This window comes from Rousettus aegyptiacus, unplaced genomic scaffold, assembly GCF_014176215.1.
Source record: "Rousettus aegyptiacus isolate mRouAeg1 unplaced genomic scaffold, mRouAeg1.p scaffold_m13_p_10, whole genome shotgun sequence".
In the NCBI taxonomy this organism is placed as follows: domain Eukaryota; kingdom Metazoa; phylum Chordata; class Mammalia; order Chiroptera; family Pteropodidae; genus Rousettus; species Rousettus aegyptiacus.
In genome coordinates this window covers 78,316,457-78,338,277 of record NW_023416285.1, presented here as the reverse complement: position 1 = coordinate 78,338,277, position 21,821 = coordinate 78,316,457, and the positions used below count along the sequence as shown (strand labels likewise).

At 47.5% G+C, this 21,821-nt stretch overlaps 1 protein-coding gene across 1 annotated transcript in view; it reads left to right on the top strand.

Annotated features, from left to right (window-relative positions):
- LOC107511567 (coiled-coil domain-containing protein 7-like) overlaps positions 1–21,821 on the top strand; it is a 256,029-nt gene that overhangs the window by 84,681 nt on the left and 149,527 nt on the right. The window contains exons 8-18 of the mRNA XM_036226605.1: positions 657–764; positions 2,749–2,856; positions 4,836–4,943; positions 6,930–7,037; positions 9,011–9,118; positions 11,105–11,212; positions 13,192–13,299; positions 15,285–15,392; positions 17,372–17,479; positions 19,465–19,572; positions 21,547–21,654. Of these exons, the coding sequence (XP_036082498.1) occupies positions 657–764; positions 2,749–2,856; positions 4,836–4,943; positions 6,930–7,037; positions 9,011–9,118; positions 11,105–11,212; positions 13,192–13,299; positions 15,285–15,392; positions 17,372–17,479; positions 19,465–19,572; positions 21,547–21,654 (1,188 nt within the window). The remainder of the gene's footprint in view (positions 1–656; positions 765–2,748; positions 2,857–4,835; positions 4,944–6,929; positions 7,038–9,010; positions 9,119–11,104; positions 11,213–13,191; positions 13,300–15,284; positions 15,393–17,371; positions 17,480–19,464; positions 19,573–21,546; positions 21,655–21,821) is intronic.

The window sequence follows — 21,821 nt, the reverse complement described above, 5'->3', positions numbered from 1 at the left end:
TTCATCATGTTTTCATAAAAAACTCACAGGTGAGCAAATTCTTGGAGCCAAATAGAGCGAGGAGTAAAGAGTCTTGGTGTTTCATCCTTTATGTCCATTTATTTTCATACCTTCTTTAATGCAAAATGGCCACAAGCACACTCGAAAAAAGGACTCCGTAATATACTCAGGAAATGCCATGTCACTCCCTACGTTAACAAGGTCTGCCTATTCTTTATACAGGCACGTTACCCAAGTCTGTCAGGTCTCTTCCAGGTCACAGACAATGTTATTCCACAGGACTTGACATTGGCTTTCATTAAGGCAATGAGCGTCACACAGCCTATTGGGGACATGTGCCTTGTCCATGAGTTTCAGGACTCAGAGCTCACAAGAAACATAGTGTATGACCCAGGTTGCAGACGTGCCGCTGGCTTTGGGGGCTCATGTCGGTGAACTGTAAGCCTTAACTCGGGGAAAAGCTCCTTAGCCCCCTTAGAGTTAGGTCTCCCTTTGGACTCACCAGGGAAACTCAGTCATGGTGTGCAATGTATACTATATAACTCTGTGAACTTGAGAGAAACTTCTGCTGCCTCCTTGTCCAAATTCAAAGTATAGGTGTTCCACACTACATCTGATAGTTCTCTGAAGCGGTCTTACTGGGTTTCTTTATATAGCTGATGAAGAAGTACCTGATTCGCAGGTTGTGCTTGAGTCTCAAGAGTCAGTGTCAAAGGCCCAAATTCAAGACAGGAGAAAGGGGACTCGAAAGGATGGACTGATTGGTGAGTATGAATGTGATAAAGGGGTTCGTGGTTTGATTTAAAATGTGAAAATCCTAGGATAAGTAAAGAACAAAAGCGAAGATTTTCATACATTTTGTTTGAGGTCCGTGATCCTGAGACTGTTTTATACCCCTGATTCGCATGCTAAGTCTTCACCAAGGGCCATAAGCCGTCATCATTGTCTAATGAAAGGTGTGGACAGGGCAGCCAAGCCTGGGAGATTGCTGGTTCAAAGTTTCACGTGCTCCAGACCGACCTGTGTCAGTGTCTCTCTGCAGTAGGTTCCAAGGAGTAAATGGAGCTATCACACAGAACAGAAGCTCAACAACAAATACGGATGAGAGGGTTCCAGGGGCAGGCTAGAGAGATGTCTCTTAGGAGGTCTTCCAGAGCATACAGTAACCACAGCCATTGTGTCAGAACCTGGGAGTCGATGCGAGCGATGCGTCTTACACATCGTACGTGTCTAGGCCAGTGGTACACACATTCCACGGTAGAGGCAATGACAATTGAATCTATCTTCGGCTGACTTGGAATAGGTTTTCTCTTGATGGTGGTGGCCCGAAACCAGAGAACATCATACGTTGGCCCTTCATCCTGGTGCTAGTGTTTGTGGGGATCGCAATTCTCAGTGCCTGAATACCGAAAAGCCCAAGACGTGCCACATTCTTTGACCTGTCCGTTGCTCTCTATCTTTGCCATAGGTCCTCATATTTTAGTAGGCACGGCTGCCAGGGTATAACCGCTGGTCTTACTTTTTTTGAAAGCTGGGACGGGGGTAAATGATACGCGTTGCACTGATTCATATCAGGATTCAGTGGTGGAGGCGGAGGTCCTCGTACTTTTTATTCATAGTGACCAGCACCCAGAGGAACCTAGTGGGGCCTTCAAGTTGAGTCTTCCGTGGTCCATAATCTGCGCATGCGTACCTTGGTGAAGAGACTCTCAATCTATCCCTTTGAGCCCCTATGGTGTGGTATTCAGACCCCCGGGTCTTTGGAAAGGCCTTCGTCCGCATCCTCAGCAGGGGGCATATGCATACCACTTTTCCGTCCCTCTTCTGAGCGGCAGAAGTCAATGGTGCATGCCTGGGAATTTGTGAATTAAGATCTCATTTTGTCCGAACCGATGGACACATCGTAGGAGAGAGTTTCATTGGCCTGAACTAACTTAGGATTGACAATAGCAAATCTGGAATTCAGAGTCTTTGCAACAGCCTTGGGGTCTGTTGGTCTCAGTCCCTTGTGCACAGAAGCGGCCACCAGAATGGCTCTCTGGGAAACCGCACTGTCTGGAATGGCAGTTATCCATGGTTCGCAGTGTGGAAACTAGCCACCTCGTGCGGGCCAAAACCGTCGGAGCCCAAAGAGTGCTCAGCTGAGGACGGTGATGGTCCTCGGATTGCGTGCTCTTATATTCCGTTCTACTGTCGTCCACTTCTTTAGGCAAGGCGGCCACCGGCAGCACGCCCTGAAATCGAAGGTCCCTTGTAAAACAGCTCACAGGATGTCATTGTCACTCATTAAGTTTAAGAAGGTTGCCTCTTTGGTCACGCAGGCAACCTACCCAAGTCCGTGAGGTCTCTTCAGGTCACTGAGCAGTGTGATTCCAGAGGACTTTACATTCTCTTTCATGAAAGGCATGAGCGTCAGCAGCTTCTGAGGACACGTGCTGTCCATCGGTTTCCGGACTTAGAGCTCACGAGATGTCATAGAGTATGACCAAGCTTGCGGAGTCCGCTGGCTTTTGGACCCATCTGGGTGGACCGTAAGCATTAACGTGGGAACTGCTGCCTTAGATCTCTTAGAGGTGGCGCTCTCATTTGACACACCAGGAAGCTCAGGCTGAGTTTGGAAGGTATACGACTTAACTCTAAGACACGGAGAGAAACCTCTGCTTCATACTTGTCCAAATTTAAAGTATAGGTATTTCACAATACTTCTGATTTTCCTATTGAGTGGTCTAAATGGATTTGTTTGTATAGCTGATGAAGATCTACCTGGTTCAAAGGTTGTGCTTGAGCCTCAAGAGTCGGTGTCGAAGATCCAAATTCAAGACAGGAAAAAGAGCACTCGAAGGGTCGGACCGGTTGGTAAGTATAAATATGATAAGGGGGTTCACAGTTTGATTTAAAAGGTGAAAATCCTAAGATGACTACAGAACAAAAGCAAAGATTTCATACATCTTGTTTGCGGTCCCTGATCCTGAGACTGTCTTAGACCCCTGATTCATGTGCGTAGCCTTCACCAAGAGCAATAACTCAGCAGTAATTGTCTTATGAAAGGTGTCTACGTTTCGGTCAACCCTGGGAGATGACGGTTCCAAAAGAAACATGTGCTTCAGACTGACCTGTGTCAGTCGGTGCCTCTTTGCAGTAGGCTCCAAGGAGTAAATGGAGGAATAAAAGCGAACAGAAGCTCAACAACCTACTGTGGATGAGAGGGTTCAAGGGGAAGGCCAGATAGAGGTCCCCTAGGAGTTCTTCCAGAGCACATCGTAACCACAGGCCATTGTGTCAGAACCTGGGAGTTAATGCGAGCGATGTGTCTTATACCTAGTCCGTGTCTAGGCCAGTAGTACATACATTGAATGGTAGAGGCAATAGCAATTGAATCTATCTTCGGCTGACTTGGAAAAAATTGTTCCGCTGGTAGGGGTGGCCCGAAACCTGAGAACATCATATGTTGGCCCTTCATCCTGGTGCTAGTGTTTGTGGGGACCACAGATCTCAGTGCATCAATACCAAAATACCTAAGAAGTCCACCGTTGTTCCACGTGTGTGTTGATGTCTACGTTTGCCATAGTTTTTAGCAGGGACGGCTGCCAGCGTATCGCCGCTAGTGTTATTCATTTTTGAGTGGTGGAAGTGGGGTAAATGTATATGCGTTGCTGTGATTCATATCAAGATTCAGTGGTGGAGGTAGAGGGACCAGTGCTTATTATTCATAGTGAGCAGCACCCTGAGGACCCTAGTTGGGGCTACATGTTGAGTCTTCCGTGGTCCATAATCTGACCGTGCGTTCCTTGGCGAAGTCTGTCGGTCTGTCCTTTTGAGACCGCATTGTGCGGTAATCACGCCCTTGGTTCTTTCCGTTGCGCACACCATCAGTAGGGGGCTCATGATTACCAGTTTGACATCGCTCTTTTGTGCGGGGAAGAGTCAATGGTGCTCGCCCCGAAATTTGTGAAATAAGACCCGGTTTGGTCAAAACCAATTAATACGTCTCACCGGACAGTTTCCTTGACCTCCGGAGTCATAGGATTGACAAAAGCAGTTCTGGATATCTGAGTCTTTGCAAACGTCTTCCCACGTGTTGTTCTAAGGCCCAAGCGGCTTGAAGGGGCCTCCAGAGTGGCTGGCTCACTGCGACACTGAACTTTCTGAACAAGTTGCCGTCCATGTTTTCCAACGTGAAAACTCACTACTGGTGAGACAGAATTCTTGAGGCACAAATAGAGCGCAGAGGAGATGAGATATAGTCTTGGTGTTTCCATCCTTTTAGAGCCCTTATTATTTTCCTTGCTGCTTTATGCAAAATGGCCACTATCGGCACACTCAGAAAGCAAAGGACTCTCGTAATATACCTCAGGAAATGCCATGCTCACTCCCTACGTTTAACAAGGTTGCCTATTTCTTTATACAGGCAACGTACCCAAGTCTGTCAGGTCTCTTCAGGTCACAGAGCAATGTGATTCCAAAGGACTTGACATTGGCTTTCCTTAAAGGCATGAGCGTCAACAGCTATTGGGGACACGTGATGTCCATGAGTTTCAGGACTCAGAGCTCACAAGAAACATAGTGTATGACCCAGGTGCAGAGTCCGCTAGCTTTGGGGGCTCATGTCGGTGAACTGTAAGCATTAACTCGGGAAAAGCTTCCTTAGCCCCCTTAGAGTTAGGTCTCCCTTTGGACTCACCAGGGAAACTCAGTCATGGTGTGCAATGTATACTATATAACTCTGTGAACTTGAGAGAAACTTCTGCTGCCTCCTTGTCCAAATTCAAAGTATAGGTGTTCCACACTACATCTGATAGTTCTCTGAAGCGGTCTTACTGGGTTTCTTTATATAGCTGATGAAGAAGTACCTGATTCGCAGGTTGTGCTTGAGTCTCAAGAGTCAGTGTCAAAGGCCCAAATTCAAGACAGGAGAAAGGGGACTCGAAAGGATGGACTGATTGGTGAGTATGAATGTGATAAAGGGGGTTCGTGGTTTGATTTAAAATGTGAAAATCCTAGGATAAGTAAAGAACAAAAGCGAAGATTTTCATACATTTTGTTTGAGGTCCGTGATCCTGAGACTGTTTTATACCCCTGATTCGCATGCTAAGTCTTCACCAAGGGCCATAAGCCGTCATCATTGTCTAATGAAAGGTGTGGACAGGGCAGCCAAGCCTGGGAGATTGCTGGTTCAAAGTTTCACGTGCTCCAGACCGACCTGTGTCAGTGTCTCTCTGCAGTAGGTTCCAAGGAGTAAATGGAGCTATCACACAGAACAGAAGCTCAACAACAAATACGGATGAGAGGGTTCCAGGGGCAGGCTAGAGAGATGTCTCTTAGGAGGTCTTCCAGAGCATACAGTAACCACAGCCATTGTGTCAGAACCTGGGAGTCGATGCGAGCGATGCGTCTTACACATCGTACGTGTCTAGGCCAGTGGTACACACATTCCACGGTAGAGGCAATGACAATTGAATCTATCTTCGGCTGACTTGGAATAGGTTTTCTCTTGATGGTGGTGGCCCGAAACCAGAGAACATCATACGTTGGCCCTTCATCCTGGTGCTAGTGTTTGTGGGGATCGCAATTCTCAGTGCCTGAATACCGAAAAGCCCAAGACGTGCCACATTCTTTGACCTGTCCGTTGCTCTCTATCTTTGCCATAGGTCCTCATATTTTAGTAGGCACGGCTGCCAGGGTATAACCGCTGGTCTTACTCTTTTTTGAAAGCTGGGACGGGGGTAAATGATACGCGTTGCACTGATTCATATCAGGATTCAGTGGTGGAGGCGGAGGTCCTCGTACTTTTTATTCATAGTGACCAGCACCCAGAGGAACCTAGTGGGGCCTTCAAGTTGAGTCTTCCGTGGTCCATAATCTGCGCATGCGTACCTTGGTGAAGAGACTCTCAATCTATCCCTTTGAGCCCCTATGGTGTGGTATTCAGACCCCCGGGTCTTTGGAAAGGCCTTCGTCCGCATCCTCAGCAGGGGGCATATGCATACCACTTTTCCGTCCCTCTTCTGAGCGGCAGAAGTCAATGGTGCATGCCTGGGAATTTGTGAATTAAGATCTCATTTTGTCCGAACCGATGGACACGTCGTAGGAGAGAGTTTCATTGGCCTGAACTAACTTAGGATTGACAATAGCAAATCTGGAATTCAGAGTCTTTGCAACAGCCTTGGGGTCTGTTGGTCTCAGTCCCTTGTACACAGAAGCGGCCACCAGAATGGCTCTCCGGGAAACCGCACTGTCTGGAATGGCAGTTATCCATGGTTCGCAGTGTGGAAACTCGCCACCTCGTGCGGGCCAAAACTGTCGGAGCCCAAAGAGTGCTCAGCTGAGGACGGTGATGGTCCTCGGATTGCGTGCTCTTATATTCCGTTCTACTGTCGTCCACTTCTTTAGGCAAGGCGGCCACCGGCAGCACACCCTGAAATCGAAGGTCCCTTGTAAAACAGCTCACAGGATGTCATTGTCACTCATTAAGTTTAAGAAGGTTGCCTCTTTGGTCACGCAGGCAACCTACCCAAGTCCGTGAGGTCTCTTCAGGTCACTGAGCAGTGTGATTCCAGAGGACTTTACATTCTCTTTCATGAAAGGCATGAGCGTCAGCAGCTTCTGAGGACACGTGCTGTCCATCGGTTTCCGGACTTAGAGCTCACGAGATGTCATAGAGTATGACCAAGCTTGCGGAGTCCGCTGGCTTTTGGACCCATCTGGGTGGACCGTAAGCATTAACGTGGGAACTGCTGCCTTAGATCTCTCAGAGGTGGCGCTCTCATTTGACACACCAGGAAGCTCAGGCTGAGTTTGGAAGGTATACGACTTAACTCTAAGACACGGAGAGAAACCTCTGCTTCATACTTGTCCAAATTTAAAGTATAGGTATTTCACAATACTTCTGATTTTCCTATTGAGTGGTCTAAATGGATTTGTTTGTATAGCTGATGAAGATCTACCTGGTTCAAAGGTTGTGCTTGAGCCTCAAGAGTCGGTGTCGAGGATCCAAATTCAAGACAGGAAAAAGAGCACTCGAAGGGTCGGCCCGGTTGGTAAGTATAAATATGATAAGGGGGTTCACAGTTTGATTTAAAAGGTGAAAATCCTAAGATGACTACAGAACAAAAGCAAAGATTTCATACATCTTGTTTGCGGTCCCTGATCCTGAGACTGTCTTAGACCCCTGATTCATGTGCGTAGCCTTCACCAAGAGCAATAACTCAGCAGTAATTGTCTTATGAAAGGTGTCTACGTTTCGGTCAACCCTGGGAGATGACGGTTCCAAAAGAAACATGTGCTTCAGACTGACCTGTGTCAGTCGGTGCCTCTTTGCAGTAGGCTCCAGGGAGTAAATAGAGGTATAAAAGCGAACAGAAGCTCAACAACCAACTGTGGATGAGAGGGTTCAAGGGGAAGGCAAGATAGAGGTCCCCTAGGAGGTCTTCCAGAGCACACCGTAACCACAGGCCATTGTGTCAGAACCTGGGAGTTAATGCGAGCGATGTGTCTTATACCTAGTCCGTGTCTAGGCCAGTAGTACATACATTGAATGGTAGAGGCAATAGCAATTGAATCTATCTTCGGCTGACTTGGAAAAAATTCTTCCGCTGGTAGGGGTGGCCCGAAACCTGAGAACATCATATGTTGGCCCTTCATCCTGGTGCTAGTGTTTGTGGGGACCACAGATCTCAGTGCATCAATACCAAAATACCTAAGAAGTCCACCGTTGTTCCACGTGTGTGTTGATGTCTACGTTTGCCATAGTTTTTTGCAGCGACGGCTGCCAGCGTATCGCCGCTAGTGTTATTCATTTTTGAGAGATGGAAGTGGGGTAAATGTATATGCGTTGCTGGGATTCATATCAAGATTCAGTGGTGGAGGTAGAGGGACCAGTGCTTATTATTCATAGTGAGCAGCACCCTGAGGACCCTAGTTGGGGCTACATGTTGAGTCTTCCGTGGTCCATAATCTGACCGTGCGTTCCTTGGCGAAGTCTGTCGGTCTGTCCTTTTGAGACCGCATTGTGCGGTACTCACGCCCTTGGTTCTTTCCGTTGCGCACACCATCAGTAGGGGGCTCATGATTACCAGTGACATCACTCTTTTGTGCGGGGAAGAGTCAATGATGCTCGCCCCGAAATTTGTGAAATAAGACCCGGTTTGGTCAAAACCAATTAATACGTCTCACCGGACAGTTTCCTTGACCTCCGGAGTCATAGGATTGACAAAAGCAGTTCTGGATATCTGAGTCTTTGCAAACGTCTTCCCACGTGTTGTTCTCAGGCCCAAGCGGCTTGAAGAGGCCTCCAGAGTGGCTCACTGCGACACTGCACTTTCTGAACAAGTTGCCATCCATGTTTTCCAACGTGAAAACTCACTACTGGTGAGACAGAATTCTTGAGGCACAAATAGAGCGCAGCGGAGATGAGATATAGTCTTGGTGTTTCCATCCATTTAGAGCCCTTATTATTTTCCTTGCTGCTTTATGCAAAATGGCCTCTATCGGCACATTCAGAAAGCAAAGGACTCTCGTAATATACCTCAGGAAATGCCATGCTCACTCCCTACGTTTAACAAGGTTGCCTATTTCTTTATACAGGCAACGTACCCAAGTCTGTCAGGTCTCTTCAGGTCACAGAGCAATGTGATTCCAAAGGACTTGACATTGGCTTTCATTAAAGGCATGAGCGTCAACAGCTATTGGGGACATGTGCTGTCCATGAGTTTCAGGACTCAGAGCTCACAAGAAACATAGTGTATGACCCAGGTGCAGAGTCCGCTGGCTTTGGGGGCTCATGTCGGTGAACTGTAAGCATTAACTCGGGAAAAGCTTCCTTAGCCCCCTTAGAGTTAGGTCTCCCTTTGGACTCACCAGGGAAACTCAGTCATGGTGTGCAATGTATACTATATAACTCTGTGAACTTGAGAGAAACTTCTGCTGCCTCCTTGTCCAAATTCAAAGTATAGGTGTTCCACACTACATCTGATAGTTCTCTGAAGCGGTCTTACTGGGTTTCTTTATATAGCTGATGAAGAAGTACCTGATTCGCAGGTTGTGCTTGAGTCTCAAGAGTCAGTGTCAAAGGCCCAAATTCAAGACAGGAGAAAGGGGACTCGAAAGGATGGACTGATTGGTGAGTATGAATGTGATAAAGGGGGTTCGTGGTTTGATTTAAAATGTGAAAATCCTAGGATAAGTAAAGAACAAAAGCGAAGATTTTCATACATTTTGTTTGAGGTCCGTGATCCTGAGACTGTTTTATACCCCTGATTCGCATGCTTAGTCTTCACCAAGGGCCATAAGCCGTCATCATTGTCTAATGAAAGGTGTGGACAGGGCAGCCAAGCCTGGGAGATTGCTGGTTCAAAGTTTCACGTGCTCCAGACCGACCTGTGTCAGTGTCTCTCTGCAGTAGGTTCCAAGGAGTAAATGGAGCTATCACACAGAACAGAAGCTCAACAACAAATACGGATGAGAGGGTTCCAGGGGCAGGCTAGAGAGATGTCTCTTAGGAGGTCTTCCAGAGCATACAGTAACCACAGCCATTGTGTCAGAACCTGGGAGTTGATGCGAGCGATGCGTCTTACACATCGTACGTGTCTAGGCCAGTGGTACACACATTCCACGGTAGAGGCAATGACAATTGAATCTATCTTCGGCTGACTTGGAATAGGTTTTCTCTTGATGGTGGTGGCCCGAAACCAGAGAACATCATACGTTGGCCCTTCATCCTGGTGCTAGTGTTTGTGGGGATCGCAGTTCTCAGTGCCTGAATACCGAAAAGCCCAAGACGTGCCACATTCTTTGACCTGTCCGTTGCTCTCTATCTTTGCCATAGGTCCTCATATTTTAGTAGGCACGGCTGCCAGGGTATAACCGCTGGTCTTACTCTTTTTTGAAAGCTGGGACGGGGGTAAATGATACGCGTTGCACTGATTCATATCAGGATTCAGTGGTGGAGGCGGAGGTCCTCGTACTTTTTATTCATAGTGACCAGCACCCAGAGGAACCTAGTGGGGCCTTCAAGTTGAGTCTTCCGTGGTCCATAATCTGCGCATGCGTACCTTGGTGAAGAGACTCTCAATCTATCCCTTTGAGCCCCTATGGTGTGGTATTCAGACCCCCGGGTCTTTGGAAAGGCCTTCGTCCGCATCCTCAGCAGGGGGCATATGCATACCACTTTTCCGTCCCTCTTCTGAGCGGCAGAAGTCAATGGTGCATGCCTGGGAATTTGTGAATTAAGATCTCATTTTGTCCGAACCGATGGACACGTCGTAGGAGAGAGTTTCATTGGCCTGAACTAACTTAGGATTGACAATAGCAAATCTGGAATTCAGAGTCTTTGCAACAGTCTTGGGGTCTGTTGGTCTCAGTCCCTTGTGCACAGAAGCGGCCACCAGAATGGCTCTCTGGGAAACCGCACTGTCTGGAATGGCAGTTATCCATGGTTCGCAGTGTGGAAACTCGCCACCTCGTGCGGGCCAAAACCGTCGGAGCCCAAAGAGTGCTCAGCTGAGGACGGTGATGGTCCTCGGATTGCGTCCTCTTATATTCCGTTCTACTGTCGTCCACTTCTTTAGGCAAGGCGGCCACCGGCAGCACGCCCTGAAATCGAAGGTCCCTTGTAAAACAGCTCACAGGATGTCATTGTCACTCATTAAGTTTAAGAAGGTTGCCTCTTTGGTCACGCAGGCAACCTACCCAAGTCCGTGAGGTCTCTTCAGGTCACTGAGCAGTGTGATTCCAGAGGACTTTACATTCTCTTTCATGAAAGGCATGAGCGTCAGCAGCTTCTGAGGACACGTGCTGTCCATCGGTTTCCGGACTTAGAGCTCACGAGATGTCATAGAGTATGACCAAGCTTGCGGAGTCCGCTGGCTTTTGGACCTATCTGGGTGGACCGTAAGCATTAACGTGGGAACTGCTGCCTTAGATCTCTCAGAGGTGGCGCTCTCATTTGACACACCAGGAAGCTCAGGCTGAGTTTGGAAGGTATACGACTTAACTCTAAGACACGGAGAGAAACCTCTGCTTCATACTTGTCCAAATTTAAAGTATAGGTATTTCACAATACTTCTGATTTTCCTATTGAGTGGTCTAAATGGATTTGTTTGTATAGCTGATGAAGATCTACCTGGTTCAAAGGTTGTGCTTGAGCCTCAAGAGTCGGTGTCGAAGATCCAAATTCAAGACAGGAAAAAGAGCACTCGAAGGGTCGGACCGGTTGGTAAGTATAAATATGATAAGGGGGTTCACAGTTTGATTTAAAAGGTGAAAATCCTAAGATGACTACAGAACAAAAGCAAAGATTTCATACATCTTGTTTGCGGTCCCTGATCCTGAGACTGTCTTAGACCCCTGATTCATGTGCGTAGCCTTCACCAAGAGCAATAACTCAGCAGTAATTGTCTTATGAAAGGTGTCTACGTTTCGGTCAACCCTGGGAGATGACGGTTCCAAAAGAAACATGTGCTTCAGACTGACCTGTGTCAGTCGGTGCCTCTTTGCAGTAGGCTCCAAGGAGTAAATAGAGGTATAAAAGCGAACAGAAGCTCAACAACCAAAGGTGGATGAGAGGGTTCAAGGGGAAGGCCAGATAGAGGTCCCCTAGGAGGTCTTCCAGAGCACACCGTAACCACAGGCCATTGTGTCAGAACCTGGGAGTTAATGCGAGCGATGTGTCTTATACCTAGTCCGTGTCTAGGCCAGTAGTACATACATTGAATGGTAGAGGCAATAGCAATTGAATCTATCTTCGGCTGACTTGGAAAAAATTCTTCCGCTGGTAGGGGTGGCCCGAAACCTGAGAACATCATATGTTGGCCCTTCATCCTGGTGCTAGTGTTTGTGGGGACCACAGATCTCAGTGCATCAATACCAAAATACCTAAGAAGTCCACCGTTGTTCCACGTGTGTGTTGATGTCTACGTTTGCCATAGTTTTTTGCAGGGACGGCTGCCAGCGTATCGCCGCTAGTGTTATTCATTTTTGAAAGGTGGAAGTGGGGTAAATGTATATGCGTTGCTGTGATTCATATCAAGATTCAGTGGTGGAGGTAGAGGGACCAGTGCTTATTATTCATAGTGAGCAGCACCCTGAGGACCCTAGTTGGGGCTACATGTTGAGTCTTCCGTGGTCCATAATCTGACCGTGCGTTCCTTGGCGAAGTCTGTCGGTCTGTCCTTTTGAGACCGCATTGTGCGGTAGTCACGCCCTTGGTTCTTTCCGTTGCGCACACCATCAGTAGGGGGCTCATGATTACCAGTTTGACATCGCTCTTTTGTGCGGGGAAGAGTCAATGGTGCTCGCCCCGAAATTTGTGAAATAAGACCCGGTTTGGTCAAAACCAATTAATACGTCTCACCGGACAGTTTCCTTGACCTCCGGAGTCATAGGATTGACAAAAGCAGTTCTGGATATCTGAGTCTTTGCAAACGTCTTCCCACGTGTTGTTCTCAGGCCCAAGCGGCTTGAAGAGGCCTCCAGAGTGGCTGGCTCACTGCGACACTGAACTTTCTGAACAAGTTGCCGTCCATGTTTTCCAACGTGAAAACTCACTACTGGTGAGACAGAATTCTTGAGGCACAAATAGAGCGCAGAGGAGATGAGATATAGTCTTGGTGTTTCCATCCATTTAGAGCCCTTATTATTTTCCTTGCTGCTTTATGCAAAATGGCCACTATCGGCACACTCAGAAAGCAAAGGACTCTCGTAATATACCTCAGGAAATGCCATGCTCACTCCCTACGTTTAACAAGGTTGCCTATTTCTTTATACAGGCAACGTACCCAAGTCTGTCAGGTCTCTTCAGGTCACAGAGCAATGTGATTCCAAAGGACTTGACATTGGCTTTCCTTAAAGGCATGAGCGTCAACAGCTATTGGGGACACGTGATGTCCATGAGTTTCAGGACTCAGAGCTCACAAGAAACATAGTGTATGACCCAGGTGCAGAGTCCGCTGGCTTTGGGGGCTCATGTCGGTGAACTGTAAGCATTAACTCGGGAAAAGCTTCCTTAGCCCCCTTAGAGTTAGGTCTCCCTTTGGACTCACCAGGGAAACTCAGTCATGGTGTGCAATGTATACTATATAACTCTGTGAAATTGAGGGAAACTTCTGCTGCCTCCTTGTCCAAATTCAAAGTATAGGTGTTCCACACTACATCTGATAGTTCTCTGAAGCGGTCTTACTGGGTTTCTTTATATAGCTGATGAAGAAGTACCTGATTCGCAGGTTGTGCTTGAGTCTCAAGAGTCAGTGTCAAAGGCCCAAATTCAAGACAGGAGAAAGGGGACTCGAAAGGATGGACTGATTGGTGAGTATGAATGTGATAAGGGGGTTCGTGGTTTGATTTAAAATGTGAAAATCCTAGGATAAGTAAAGAACAAAAGCGAAGATTTTCATACATTTTGTTTGAGGTCCGTGATCCTGAGACTGTTTTATACCCCTGATTCGCATGCTTAGTCTTCACCAAGGGCCATAAGCCGTCATCATTGTCTAATGAAAGGTGTGGACAGGGCAGCCAAGCCTGGGAGATTGCTGGTTCAAAGTTTCACGTGCTCCAGACCGACCTGTGTCAGTGTCTCTCTGCAGTAGGTTCCAAGGAGTAAATGGAGCTATCACACAGAACAGAAGCTCAACAACAAATACGGATGAGAGGGTTCCAGGGGCAGGCTAGAGAGATGTCTCTTAGGAGGTCTTCCAGAGCATACAGTAAGCACAGCCATTGTGTCAGAACCTGGGAGTCGATGCGAGCGATGCGTCTTACACATCGTACGTGTCTAGGCCAGTGGTACACACATTCCACGGTAGAGGCAATGACAATTGAATCTATCTTCGGCTGACTTGGAATAGGTTTTCTCTTGATGGTGGTGGCCCGAAACCAGAGAACATCATACGTTGGCCCTTCATCCTGGTGCTAGTGTTTGTGGGGATCGCAATTCTCAGTGCCTGAATACCGAAAAGCCCAAGACGTGCCACATTCTTTGACCTGTCCGTTGCTCTCTATCTTTGCCATAGGTCCTCATATTTTAGTAGGCACGGCTGCCAGGGTATAACCGCTGGTCTTACTCTTTTTTGAAAGCTGGGACGGGGGTAAATGATACGCGTTGCACTGATTCATATCAGGATTCAGTGGTGGAGGCGGAGGTCCTCGTACTTTTTATTCATAGTGACCAGCACCCAGAGGAACCTAGTGGGGCCTTCAAGTTGAGTCTTCCGTGGTCCATAATCTGCGCATGCGTACCTTGGTGAAGAGACTCTCAATCTATCCCTTTGAGCCCCTATGGTGTGGTATTCAGACCCCCGGGTCTTTGGAAAGGCCTTCGTCCGCATCCTCAGCAGGGGGCATATGCATACCACTTTTCCGTCCCTCTTCTGAGCGGCAGAAGTCAATGGTGCATGCCTGGGAATTTGTGAATTAAGATCTCATTTTGTCCGAACCGATGGACACGTCGTAGGAGAGAGTTTCATTGGCCTGAACTAACTTAGGATTGACAATAGCAAATCTGGAATTCAGAGTCTTTGCAACAGTCTTGGGGTCTGTTGGTCTCAGTCCCTTGTGCACAGAAGCGGCCACCAGAATGGCTCTCTGGGAAACCGCACTGTCTGGAATGGCAGTTATCCATGGTTCGCAGTGTGGAAACTCGCCACCTCGTGCGGGCCAAAACTGTCGGAGCCCAAAGAGTGCTCAGCTGAGGACGGTGATGGTCCTCGGATTGCGTCCTCTTATATTCCGTTCTACTGTCGTCCACTTCTTTAGGCAAGGCGGCCACCGGCAGCACGCCCTGAAATCGAAGGTCCCTTGTAAAACAGCTCACAGGATGTCATTGTCACTCATTAAGTTTAAGAAGGTTGCCTCTTTGGTCACGCAGGCAACCTACCCAAGTCCGTGAGGTCTCTTCAGGTCACTGAGCAGTGTGATTCCAGAGGACTTTACATTCTCTTTCATGAAAGGCATGAGCGTCAGCAGCTTCTGAGGACACGTGCTGTCCATCGGTTTCCGGACTTAGAGCTCACGAGATGTCATAGAGTATGACCAAGCTTGCGGAGTCCGCTGGCTTTTGGACCCATCTGGGTGGACCGTAAGCATTAACGTGGGAACTGCTGCCTTAGATCTCTCAGAGGTGGCGCTCTCATTTGACACACCAGGAAGCTCAGGCTGAGTTTGGAAGGTATACGACTTAACTCTAAGACACGGAGAGAAACCTCTGCTTCATACTTGTCCAAATTTAAAGTATAGGTATTTCACAATACTTCTGATTTTCCTATTGAGTGGTCTAAATGGATTTGTTTGTATAGCTGATGAAGATCTACCTGGTTCAAAGGTTGTGCTTGAGCCTCAAGAGTCGGTGTCGAAGATCCAAATTCAAGACAGGAAAAAGAGCACTCGAAGGGTCGGACCGGTTGGTAAGTATAAATATGATAAGGGGGTTCACAGTTTGATTTAAAAGGTGAAAATCCTAAGATGACTACAGAACAAAAGCAAAGATTTCATACATCTTGTTTGCGGTCCCTGATCCTGAGACTGTCTTAGACCCCTGATTCATGTGCGTAGCCTTCACCAAGAGCAATAACTCAGCAGTAATTGTCTTATGAAAGGTGTCTACGTTTCGGTCAACCCTGGGAGATGACGGTTCCAAAAGAAACATGTGCTTCAGACTGACCTGTGTCAGTCGGTGCCTCTTTGCAGTAGGCTCCAGGGAGTAAATAGAGGTATAAAAGCGAACAGAAGCTCAACAACCAACTGTGGATGAGAGGGTTCAAGGGGAAGGCAAGATAGAGGTCCCCTAGGAGGTCTTCCAGAGCACACCGTAACCACAGGCCATTGTGTCAGAACCTGGGAGTTAATGCGAGCGATGTGTCTTATACCTAGTCCGTGTCTAGGCCAGTAGTACATACATTGAATGGTAGAGGCAATAGCAATTGAATCTATCTTCGGCTGACTTGGAAAAAATTCTTCCGCTGGTAGGGGTGGCCCGAAACCTGAGAACATCATATGTTGGCCCTTCATCCTGGTGCTAGTGTTTGTGGGGACCACAGATCTCAGTGCATCAATACCAAAATACCGAAGAAGTCCACCGTTGTTCCACGTGTGTGTTGATGTCTACGTTTGCCATAGTTTTTTGCAGGGACGGCTGCCAGCGTATCGCCGCTAGTGTTATTCATTTTTGAAAGGTGGAAGTGGGGTAAATGTATATGCGTTGCTGTGATTCATATCAAGATTCAGTGGTGGAGGTAGAGGGACCAGTGCTTATTATTCATAGTGAGCAGCACCCTGAGGACCCTAGTTGGGGCTACATGTTGAGTCTTCCGTGGTCCATAATCTGACCGTGCGTTCCTTGGCGAAGTCTGTCGGTCTGTCCTTTTGAGACCGCATTGTGCGGTACTCACGCCCTTGGTTCTTTCCGTTGTGCACACCATCTGTAGGGGGCTCATGATTACCAGTTTGACATCACTCTTTTGTGCGGGGAAGAGTCAATGGTGCTCGCCCCGAAATTTGTGAAATAAGACCCGGTTTGGTCAAAACCAATTAATACGTCTCACCGGACAGTTTCCTTGACCTCCGGAGTCATAGGATTGACAAAAGCAGTTCTGGATATCTGAGTCTTTGCAAACGTCTTCCCACGTGTTGTTCTAAGGCCCAAGCGGCTTGAAGAGGCCTCCAGAGTGGCTGGCTCACTGCGACACTGAACTTTCTGAACAAGTTGCCGTCCATGTTTTCCAACGTGAAAACTCACTACTGGTGAGACAGAATTCTTGAGGCACAAATAGAGCGCAGAGGAGATGAGATATAGTCTTGGTGTTTCCATCCATTTAGAGCCCTTATTATTTTCCCTGCTGCTTTATGCAAAATGGCCACTATCGGCACATTCAGAAAGCAAAGGACTCTCGTAATATACCTCAGGAAATGCCATGCTCACTCCCTACGTTTAACAAGGTTGCCTATTTCTTTATACAGGCAACGTACCCAAGTCTGTCAGGTCTCTTCAGGTCACAGAGCAATGTGATTCCAAAGGACTTGACATTGGCTTTCCTTAAAGGCATGAGCGTCAACAGCTATTGGGGACACGTGATGTCCATGAGTTTCAGGACTCAGAGCTCACAAGAAACATAGTGTATGACCCAGGTGCAGAGTCCGCTAGCTTTGGGGGCTCATGTCGGTGAACTGTAAGCATTAACTCGGGAAAAGCTTCCTTAGCCCCCTTAGAGTTAGGTCTCCCTTTGGACTCACCAGGGAAACTCAGTCATGGTGTGCAATGTATACTATATAACTCTGTGAACTTGAGAGAAACTTCTGCTGCCTCCTTGTCCAAATTCAAAGTATAGGTGTTCCACACTACATCTGATAGTTCTCTGAAGCGGTCTTACTGGGTTTCTTTATATAGCTGATGAAGAAGTACCTGATTCGCAGGTTGTGCTTGAGTCTCAAGAGTCAGTGTCAAAGGCCCAAATTCAAGACAGGAGAAAGGGGACTCGAAAGGATGGACTGATTGGTGAGTATGAATGTGATAAAGGGGTTCGTGGTTTGATTTAAAATGTGAAAATCCTAGGATAAGTAAAGAACAAAAGCGAAGATTTTCATACATTTTGTTTGAGGTCCGTGATCCTGAGACTGTTTTATACCCCTGATTCGCATGCTAAGTCTTCACCAAGGGCCATAAGCCGTCATCATTGTCTAATGAAAGGTGTGGACAGGGCAGCCAAGCCTGGGAGATTGCTGGTTCAAAGTTTCACGTGCTCCAGACCGACCTGTGTCAGTGTCTCTCTGCAGTAGGTTCCAAGGAGTAAATGGAGCTATCACACAGAACAGAAGCTCAACAACAAATACGGATGAGAGGGTTCCAGGGGCAGGCTAGAGAGATGTCTCTTAGGAGGTCTTCCAGAGCATACAGTAAGCACAGCCATTGTGTCAGAACCTGGGAGTCGATGCGAGCGATGCGTCTTACACATCGTACGTGTCTAGGCCAGTGGTACACACATTCCACGGTAGAGGCAATGACAATTGAATCTATCTTCGGCTGACTTGGAATAGGTTTTCTCTTGATGGTGGTGGCCCGAAACCAGAGAACATCATACGTTGGCCCTTCATCCTGGTGCTAGTGTTTGTGGGGATCGCAGTTCTCAGTGCCTGAATACCGAAAAGCCCAAGACGTGCCACATTCTTTGACCTGTCCGTTGCTCTCTATCTTTGCCATAGGTCCTCATATTTTAGTAGGCACGGCTGCCAGGGTATAACCGCTGGTCTTACTCTTTTTTGAAAGCTGGGACGGGGGTAAATGATACGCGTTGCACTGATTCATATCAGGATTCAGTGGTGGAGGCGGAGGTCCTCGTACTTTTTATTCATAGTGACCAGCACCCAGAGGAACCTAGTGGGGCCTTCAAGTTGAGTCTTCCGTGGTCCATAATCTGCGCATGCGTACCTTGGTGAAGAGACTCTCAATCTATCCCTTTGAGCCCCTATGGTGTGGTATTCAGACCCCCGGGTCTTTGGAAAGGCCTTCGTCCGCATCCTCAGCAGGGGGCATATGCATACCACTTTTCCGTCCCTCTTCTGAGCGGCAGAAGTCAATGGTGCATGCCTGGGAATTTGTGAATTAAGATCTCATTTTGTCCGAACCGATGGACACGTCGTAGGAGAGAGTTTCATTGGCCTGAACTAACTTAGGATTGACAATAGCAAATCTGGAATTCAGAGTCTTTGCAACAGCCTTGGGGTCTGTTGGTCTCAGTCCCTTGTGCACAGAAGCGGCCACCAGAATGGCTCTCTGGGAAACCGCACTGTCTGGAATGGCAGTTATCCATGGTTCGCAGTGTGGAAACTCGCCACCTCGTGCGGGCCAAAACTGTCGGAGCCCAAAGAGTGCTCAGCTGAGGACGGTGATGGTCCTCGGATTGCGTGCTCTTATATTCCGTTCTACTGTCGTCCACTTCTTTAGGCAAGGCGGCCACCGGCAGCACACCCTGAAATCGAAGGTCCCTTGTAAAACAGCTCACAGGATGTCATTGTCACTCATTAAGTTTAAGAAGGTTGCCTCTTTGGTCACGCAGGCAACCTACCCAAGTCCGTGAGGTCTCTTCAGGTCACTGAGCAGTGTGATTCCAGAGGACTTTACATTCTCTTTCATGAAAGGCATGAGCGTCAGCAGCTTCTGAGGACACGTGCTGTCCATCGGTTTCCGGACTTAGAGCTCACGAGATGTCATAGAGTATGACCAAGCTTGCGGAGTCCGCTGGCTTTTGGACCTATCTGGGTGGACCGTAAGCATTAACGTGGGAACTGCTGCCTTAGATCTCTTAGAGGTGGCGCTCTCATTTGACACACCAGGAAGCTCAGGCTGAGTTTGGAAGGTATACGACTTAACTCTAAGACACGGAGAGAAACCTCTGCTTCATACTTGTCCAAATTTAAAGTATAGGTATTTCACAATACTTCTGATTTTCCTATTGAGTGGTCTAAATGGATTTGTTTGTATAGCTGATGAAGATCTACCTGGTTCAAAGGTTGTGCTTGAGCCTCAAGAGTCGGTGTCGAAGATCCAAATTCAAGACAGGAAAAAGAGCACTCGAAGGGTCGGACCGGTTGGTAAGTATAAATATGATAAGGGGGTTCACAGTTTGATTTAAAAGGTGAAAATCCTAAGATGACTACAGAACAAAAGCAAAGATTTCATACATCTTGTTTGCGGTCCCTGATCCTGAGACTGTCTTAGACCCCTGATTCATGTGCGTAGCCTTCACCAAGAGCAATAACTCAGCAGTAATTGTCTTATGAAAGGTGTCTACGTTTCGGTCAACCCTGGGAGATGACGGTTCCAAAAGAAACATGTGCTTCAGACTGACCTGTGTCAGTCGGTGCCTCTTTGCAGTAGGCTCCAAGGAGTAAATAGAGGTATAAAAGCGAACAGAAGCTCAACAACCAAAGGTGGATGAGAGGGTTCAAGGGGAAGTCAAGATAGAGGTCCCCTAGGAGGTCTTCCAGAGCACATCGTAACCACAGGCCATTGTGTCAGAACCTGGGAGTTAATGCGAGCGATGTGTCTTATACCTAGTCCGTGTCTAGGCCAGTAGTACATACATTGAATGGTAGAGGCAATAGCAATTGAATCTATCTTCGGCTGACTTGGAAAAAATTCTTCCGCTGGTAGGGGTGGCCCGAAACCTGAGAACATCATATGTTGGCCCTTCATCCTGGTGCTAGTGTTTGTGGGGACCACAGATCTCAGTGCATCAATACCAAAATACCTAAGAAGTCCACCGTTGTTCCACGTGTGTGTTGATGTCTACGTTTGCCATAGTTTTTAGCAGGGACGGCTGCCAGCGTATCGCCGCTAGTGTTATTCATTTTTGAAAGGTGGAAGTGGGGTAAATGTATATGCGTTGCTGTGATTCATATCAAGATTCAGTGGTGGAGGTAGAGGGACCAGTGCTTATTATTCATAGTGAGCGGCACCCTGAGGACCCTAGTTGGGGCGGCATGTTGAGTCTTCCGTGGTCCACAATCTGACCGTGCGTTCCTTGGCGAAGTCTGTCGGTCTGTCCTTTTGAGACCGCATTGTGCGGTAATCACGCCCTTGGTTCTTTCCGTTGCGGACACCATCAGTAGGGGGCTCATGATTACCAGTGACATCACTCTTTTGTGCGGGGAAGAGTCAATGATGCTCGCCCCGAAATTTGTGAAATAAGACCCGGTTTGGTCAAAACCAATTAATACGTCTCACCGGACAGTTTCCTTGACCTCCGGAGTCATAGGATTGACAAAAGCAGTTCTGGATATCTGAGTCTTTGCAAACGTCTTCCCACGTGTTGTTCTCAGGCCCAAGCGGCTTGAAGAGGCCTCCAGAGTGGCTCACTGCGACACTGCACTTTCTGAACAAGTTGCCATCCATGTTTTCCAACGTGAAAACTCACTACTGGTGAGACAGAATTCTTGAGGCACAAATAGAGCGCAGAGGAGATGAGATATAGTCTTGGTGTTTCCATCCATTTAGAGCCCTTATTATTTTTCCCTGCTGCTTTATGCAAAATGGCCACTATCGGCACATTCAGAAAGCAAAGGACTCTCGTAATATACCTCAGGAAATGCCATGCTCACTCCCTACGTTTAACAAGGTTGCCTATTTCTTTATACAGGCAACGTACCCAAGTCTGTCAGGTCTCTTCAGGTCACAGAGCAATGTGATTCCAAAGGACTTGACATTGGCTTTCATTAAAGGCATGAGCGTCAACAGCTATTGGGGACATGTGCTGTCCATGAGTTTCAGGACTCAGAGCTCACAAGAAACATAGTGTATGACCCAGGTGCAGAGTCCGCTGGCTTTGGGGGCTCATGTCGGTGAACTGTAAGCATTAACTCGGGAAAAGCTTCCTTAGCCCCCTTAGAGTTAGGTCTCCCTTTGGACTCACCAGGGAAACTCAGTCATGGTGTGCAATGTATACTATATAACTCTGTGAAATTGAGAGAAACTTCTGCTGCCTCCTTGTCCAAATTCAAAGTATAGGTGTTCCACACTACATCTGATAGTTCTCTGAAGCGGTCTTACTGGGTTTCTTTATATAGCTGATGAAGAAGTACCTGATTCGCAGGTTGTGCTTGAGTCTCAAGAGTCAGTGTCAAAGGCCCAAATTCAAGACAGGAGAAAGGGGACTCGAAAGGATGGACTGATTGGTGAGTATGAATGTGATAAAGGGGTTCGTGGTTTGATTTAAAATGTGAAAATCCTAGGATAAGTAAAGAACAAAAGCGAAGATTTTCATACATTTTGTTTGAGGTCCGTGATCCTGAGACTGTTTTATACCCCTGATTCGCATGCTTAGTCTTCACCAAGGGCCATA